The following is a 7500-nucleotide window of genomic DNA, read 5'->3' on the forward strand; positions in this document are numbered from 1 at the left end:
TTCATCATCTCTACCGTTTCTCTGCTGGGTTCCTTGTGATGTTCTCCTGCTGGTGATGTTTAATGTAACTGAAAAAGAAGCTGTTGCTCAGTTACACCGCTAAACTCCAACAACAATAATAACAACAACAGTAACTCAGACGTTCTTCACCAGTGACAGGAACACAGAGACCTCACTAATATTTCAGTATAAATATATTTAAAGGCGACTCAGGTGGCGTTTAGCTGTAATGCGTGTTGGAATAAAATCTGAACTTCTGCAGCTGAACATCATTAAAGGCTTTAAAGATGCAGCAGTCGGTTTTTCTTCCTCATTTGTTCTGTGTTTGTGATTGTGTCATTTCCTGTGCAGGATATGTAGGATCCTGGGGGCGGAGCTTGGTGAAAATGGGTGGAAATCATTTAAATGTTGTATTTATCTTCAAAAAAAAACCACCAAAGACTAATCTATGGCAGCGTTAAGTGTTTGTTGTTGTTGCTGTTTATATTTTGTATATAATGATGTGCTCAGAGCTGAACATCGCACTCCTGATAGCGTCCAGATATTATCCAGGAAATAATGAGTAAGAACCTTTGAGGTTTTGGAGAATATTTGCTTTCTGTTAAGGGAACTGTTCTGCACAGAAACTCCAGAGAGACAGCGTGTTCCATTTTTCTCCATCTGTGTGTGTGTGTGTGTGTGTGTGTGTGTGAGATGAGTTTTTCATGGAGTCCACATGAAAAGTGTAAAAGCACCCACTCTCTTTCCCAGTCTGAATGTCTGTGTGTTTGTGTGTGTGTGTGTGCGTGTGTGTGTGTGTGCGTGTGTGTGTGTGTGCGTGTGTGTGTGTGTGCGTCTGTGTGTGTGTGATGGAGAACGTGAGCTTGTGATCTCTGTTGTGTGGGTGGAAGTTGTGGTGAGTTTTGACTGTGGTGAGATCCATTTGTTGGTGTTCAGTCCACCGTCACGCCGTTCGTCTGGTGAGAGACACCGAAAAAAAACAAACCCAGTTTTTATTATTATTATTATTATTATTATTATTATTATTATTATTACTATTATTATTATTATTATTATTATTATTAATGTCACTTTATTGCTCATTAGCTTTCATTCAACACTGTTAAATAAACAAATAAATAAATAAAGTTGTTCTGACATACCACAGAACATTCGAGAGTGTCTTAGGGTCCACTCCTGTGTGTGTGTGTGTGTGTGTGTGTGTGTGTGTGTGTGTGTGTGTGTTCAGTCACCCTTGAATGATTTCATGCACACAAACAAAGATTTCTGCCTCAGGAAAGAACGACTGTCAACATGCCAGGATCACAGATTCTGCTCCGTCTCTCCTTTGCTCTCTCTCACAAACACACACACACACACACACACACACACACACACACACACGGTGCTCAGAGATATTAACTTGCTAAGTCAGCATGAAGTCATCTACATACTGTAACGATGCAGAGAAGGCATCACGTTTGTCTGCATTGATTCTTCTTAAATGTTTAATTCCTGAAGTCTGAAGTCTGGGCGTTTTCGTTCGCTGCTAAACCGGTTAATGAAACGCAGCTGGTCCTGCATCTGATTAGCTGATGTAGTCAAGACAGAAAAAACATTTTGCTATGCCAACTTCTGACTATAAAGTAAATCTGTATGGTGATGTCTGGCACGGTGCGCTGGCATTGCCATCTGGGTCAATAATCACACATCGGCATTCCAGAGTCTGAACGTCTGTAAGAACACTAAAGGACAAGAGTTTTTTTTTTCCTCTCGAGCTTGTGCTACTTTTACAATCATGTTGTGCTCCCACGCTCCCGTTCACGTGGAAAAAAAACATTTATATATAAATATATTTTTAAAAAAAACTCCTCCAGGCTGGCGCTTGTTGCCTAGGCAACGCATAAGCATTCCGTCGGAGTCATTCCCGGATCCCCCGCTAATTTTGCTGCTAACAAATTAGAGAATCGATACGGACAGCAGAACACGCTTCACTAAAATCCTCTCGCAATCCAGTAGACAAGTGTGGGGGTGTGAAGACTGAAGCCGACAGAGATGAAGCGAGAAAAGGACGGGTAGATGATACAGAATAGAAGAGAAGAAATAAAACAGAAAGTTTAATCTACAGTGTGACGAGTGGCAGGAAACCTGGATCTCGAGTCTCCTTTATTCGGCGTCTTCTGATCTTCTTCCTGATCTTTAAGTTTATACCGACTTTCATCAATCCTGATAAACATGTCGCTTTAATTCGTCTCCTGTCTATGATTCGTCTCTAGTTCTGATGCTAGCACATAAACAGCTTCTTATGATAAATAATTAACCAGCACACTAATCTGTGTGAGGATCAGCTGTATGATGGACACGTTGTTACCTTCTGTGGTTTGTTCTAGCTTCGTTCTCTAGCATTACAATCCAGAGGCACCAGGCGTCTCCTTCCAAGCTTCTTCATTATGTGTTACAGACTGAATAAAAACTTGAATCTGACAGGAAATGTTGAAAACACCAGAGATGGTGGACTCGAGTCATATGACTTGACTCGAGTCAGACTTAAGTCACAAATTTGAGACTTGAGACTTGCTTGACAAGTATTAAAAAAGACTCGACTTGACTTTGACTTGACATTCATGACTTGAGACTTACTTGTGACTTGCACACGTGTGACTTACTCCCTCCTCTGGAAAACACACTTATAAGGGTTCTATTATGGGGGAAATTGTAGGTAGGGAACAAAGCTGTTAGTTTGGAACTGAAGAAAAGTCAGACCATGGAATCAATTGCTTTGTTACTTACGAAGGTTTTGTAGGGTTTGTATACTTCAAGATGACCCGAGACATAAAGAGGTCTTACTCGAGTGGTCATGGGGTTTTGTGGGATAGAGATGGAAAAGAAATGCTAGTTGTGTATTTTTCAGGACCTTGAGGTTTTGTTATGTTATGAGCTCAGTCACTGCCAGTTCACACAACAAGGCTGAGCTTTCAACAATCTGCATGATTATATAAGTGTCCTGGTCATTGTGTGATGAGCTTTCAGTAATACTCAACGTACCGTCGATCCTGACACCACAGGGGAAATGATCTTAGCAGAGAATCTGGTATACAAGGCGAATATGTCATAGTGAGTGTGTGGAAAATAGTGAAGATGGTCAGATATCTCAGTCCTCAGAACGAGACCCGAGGTCAGTGGATAAGTGGTGGTGATCGTGATACCGGAGAGCTTGTCGTTATTACGTGGATGAATCACGCAGCTGTAAATGAGGCAATGAAGAAAAGTTCATAGACCCTCACAAGTTTGTTGTTAGCGTGTCCGTAAGGTCATCGTTGTAAAACTGGAACTCGTAGGATTTGTTCCCTTCCAGTCTTGAATTGAAATCGAAGCTCTTTAAAGCAAAAGGAAAGATTGGGACCTTATTTGGAAAATATGCTTGGCATCAAACTAATGTAAAAAATAGTTCTCTTTAAGTCAGCAGAACACCTCTAACCACCTGTATGTGACGATCTGCGTGCTGGAAAATTTCCTTGAATCCGACATCAATTAAATGCTACAGAATTTGCTTTAATGGGCAGATAAAGAGGTTTATATTTATAGATATCATCCTTATTTGCATGGCCAGGCGTTTTTGTCATTTCCTGCTCATGACTCCTTGCTATATTTATAAAATCCCCAACTAGTATTTTTAGAAGAGAAGCAGAGATATGGAAATAATGGGCTGCGTTATAAATGTGTGTATTTCTGCCATTTCCTGCTGCTTTAACACAGTGTCTAATTAAGTGGGAACACCACTTCCTGTTTCTGTGTCAACCACAACAAAAACATGAATGTGTTTTTTCTGTCTCGGTTTAATCAGCGGGTTTATTTCACAGCACAGCTGGTGTAATTCCTGCCAAGATGGAGGTGGTTGAGTCTCTCAGCTAAACCCCTTTCCTAAAGGTTAATGCATCTGCTCCGCCTACACTAGTGCTGTCTAAACAAAGACAAAGAAGCGCCTGAGAGAAAAGATTCATCTCTCACTCATCTCAATGTTATATGCTCTTTTTTGTTTTCCCAGGCCTGTGTGTTGTCGTAGCGATGATTGCGACTGGGGGTGTTATCACGGGCCTTGCGGCCCTGAAGAGGCAGGACTCCGCCCGCTCCCAGCATCACCTGCCCATCCAGTCCCCTGCCCCTCCTCCTGAGAAGAAACGTCTGAAAAGAAAACCTCGAACTGATATCGTTGTGGTCCGTGGAAAAATTCGCCTGTACTCTGCCTCTGGTTTCTTTCTAGTCCTTGGAGTTTTTATTTTGATGGTTGGCATTGCCATGGCTGTACTGGGGTACTGGCCTCACAAGGACCACCAGAGGACACCCGCAAGCAAACACTTGGGAAATGACACTCAGACGGCGGCAGAAGCAGCAGCAGCGCAGGAGCAGGCAGGGAAGATGGCGCAGTTCTTTGAGCAGCACTTGCACTCAGAGAAAATGAAGATGCTCGGACCCTTTACGATGGGCATTGGAATATTCATCTTCATCTGTGCTAACGCTATCTTACACGAGAACAGGGACAGAGAAACGAAGGTCATTCACATGAGGGACATGTACTCAACTGTCATAGACATCCACAGCCTGAGATTACAGGAGCAGAAGTGCATGAATGGAGCTTACACAGGTCCCTATGCCGACCACGAGATCCGCTCTTTCGGCCAGGACAGTCATTACACCTCGCGACTAGCCGCTAACACGCTGCTGACGTTCTCAGGATTAGGCGGCGATGTAAGACTTTCCCGCCGAACAAGCTCTGCTGAAGACGAGGAAGGCCTAATGACTGAAGGAGGCTCTGGCTTGTTGTCACCTGGATATAGAGAACGTTCTGGATCGATATTCGGGTTTCAATCAGAAGGGATGTGTCACTGGGAGGACAAACGTAACGATCTGAAGAAGTGTCAGACGCGCTCCATTGTATCATCGTCCATCAGCGCATTTACGCTTCCTGTCATCAAACTCAACAACTGCGTGATCGACGAGCCTGACATTGACAGCATAACAGAGGACTCTGAGCAGCTACGAGACAGATCAAGACCTTTGTCCATGGAGTCCTTAACCGTACCTATTCCAGATATCTCGAAAGCCTTCAAGCCTCCCAGTACAACGTTGCTCCGGAGTAATTCTGCTACCGAATCCTCTGTGTATGCATCTGCATCTGCATCCCTGTCCCCTGGATCCACCAGCAGTCGGTACCTGTCTCCCGGAGCAGCTCGGAAAGACTTTGACTCGAACAATTCTCTCCACATGCTCTCGGTTCACTCCAAGTCTCTGGACCTGGAACGAGGTCCCACCATGCTGACCGTGCAGCCGGAACAGCGCAAGCACCCCAGCTGGCCCAGGCTGGACCGCAGCAACAGCAAAGGCTACACCAAGCTGGAGAATAAAGAAGACCCGATGGATAGGCTGCTGGTGCCCCCAGTGGTTGTAAAGCGCGATTACACCAAAAAAGAAAAACTGCTCATGATCTCAAGGTCACACAACAATCTGAGCTTTGAGCATGATGAGTTTATGAGCAGCACTCTGAAAAGAGGGACGTCTGAGACCAGGTTTTAAGGGACATCTTGTGCACACATTTTCTTTCCCTCTGCAATATAAATACCTACTTATAAATAATGACTTTTTGTTGTTTTGCAACATTGTTGAAGTGGTTGTGAATTTCAGAAACACAAGTCCCATGGACTACAAGCTCAGGTGGATATTCTGATAGTCAGAGCATTTCTAAAATGATGCCTAAGGATTTTTAACCCTGGAAACAAAAAGCTGACAGGTGAATCGTTGTAAATAGACTGTGATGTAATAGCCGTGTTGTTTGTTAAACACATTTTAGTATGTTTCTCTATTTGATAACCGTTAATACAGGACCTGATGCTAGTTTTGTGTGTGTGTGTGTGTGTGTGTGTGTGTGTGTGTGCGTGCACGTGTGTGTGCATTGTTGTACCAGAGATGGATGATTATTTTGCTATGAGATTTTAAATAATTTATTGTTCAAAAAAACCTAACAACTACAAAAAACACACACACATGGCTATTTTTAAACAAAAGTCTTCAATGTATTATTTATCTGTTTCTCAGAATAAAAGTAACCTTTTCACACAGTAGATTTTTTTTTAGATCTTTTACAGTCAACAGCAACATTAAAAGCATTGCCATATCCTCATAACCACTGCTTTGATGAGTTCTGCATCCTGATTGGTCAGAATTATAATTCTGATTAGATTTAGATAATTAGATAATTATAAAAATTATCATTTTTATAATAACACCTCATTCACCACACAGGGGTGTGAACTGAAGATCCTACGCTGAAAATAAATGTAATGTAATGTATGATACGGTGAAGTTTTCCGTAAGGGAGTGATGAGGGAGAGATGGTTTACTGCTGCTGTAACGTAACTGCCTTTTTCACGGACGTTCTGTCACGAATAATTACATGAATTGTAATTATAAATGGATGAAAGCATAATAATTCACCTGGGTGTTTACTTTAGGAAGATAATCAACATCGGTGTTGATTGAACTCTGCATCAGTGGTGTGTTGATTCTATAACAAAAAGACAGGAGGGTTTTACTCCTTACACACAGTAGACGTTAGCTAGAAATTCAGAAGTTCGTTCACAAATAGAAGTGATATTTTATAGGAGGTTTTTTACAACAATTTGTTTGCTGGATGATTTCTATGCTAGCATCTGATCGCTCAGAGTTCGATTTTTAGCGAGAATCCAGTTAAACCCATTGACCCTGAGGTAAACATTAATAGTGTGTAGTAAAGTGGTAAACTCTTTTTTATATCCATTAGTAACAAAGCTCAGACTGGAAATAGCTCCATTTGTTCTTGATTTGCTTTCGTATCTGGGTGACTAGCAAAACTTTATTGAGTAATTATTGGGTCTTAGCACAGATGTCTAAACACCAGTCAATCAGAGCAGTTTATTCGTTTTAAGCTGTTTACTAAACCATTCCCTTATAAGAGTGTAAATGCTAACACAATCCTCCATCTCACCGTCTCTCTGTCTCTCTGTGACAGCTGAGAAAACTTTACACCTCTTGGCAAGAAAGTGAACAGCTTTCCCATGTTTATCATCATCGGCTGCTCCGGGAGGAACAACACCGTCACTGCCAAGCTCCTCTCCTAAACAGAGACTTTCTTCTTCACTCGCACCGTTTGCAGATGAACGGCCAATCAGAAGAGAGTTTATGCTTCTTTAATTCGTCACAGGGTCCAAGGGAGTAAAAGAATAATAAGACAATACAGTTACAGAAGCGTAAAAGAGCTAAAAATCATCTCCTTATTAGAAAGAAGTCTTCATGAGCTGTATGAATAAAAAAGGATGACGTTCGGTTTAATGTTTAATGTCCTTTAATGAACTTGTCCCTGTCATACTGATATTGAAGCAGAAGCAGTAGAGCTCAAGGGGTCATGGTGTAAAGTGCAGAGTATCTCACTTATTACACGTCTAACCTCTTACTCAAGAGTTGCTGACTTCCTGTTTCACGTTCAGTAAC

The 7500-nt window shown here is 42.0% G+C and overlaps 1 protein-coding gene across 2 annotated transcripts in view; it reads left to right on the top strand.

Moving 5' to 3' along the window:
- The window catches only part of tmem200a (transmembrane protein 200A), a 7603-nt gene extending 1524 nt beyond the window's left edge, over nucleotides 1-6079 (top strand). For both annotated transcript variants that reach the window (XM_060882778.1, XM_060882776.1), the window contains one exon: nucleotides 4025-6079. In XM_060882778.1, the coding sequence (XP_060738761.1) occupies nucleotides 4045-5550 (1506 nt within the window). In that variant the 5' untranslated portion in view covers nucleotides 4025-4044 and the 3' untranslated portion in view covers nucleotides 5551-6079. The remainder of the gene's footprint in view (nucleotides 1-4024) is intronic.
- The last annotated feature ends 1421 nt before the right edge of the window (nucleotides 6080-7500 follow it).

The sequence above is a fragment of the Tachysurus vachellii genome, chromosome 12, assembly GCF_030014155.1.
Source record: "Tachysurus vachellii isolate PV-2020 chromosome 12, HZAU_Pvac_v1, whole genome shotgun sequence".
In the NCBI taxonomy this organism is placed as follows: Eukaryota; Metazoa; Chordata; class Actinopteri; order Siluriformes; family Bagridae; genus Tachysurus; species Tachysurus vachellii.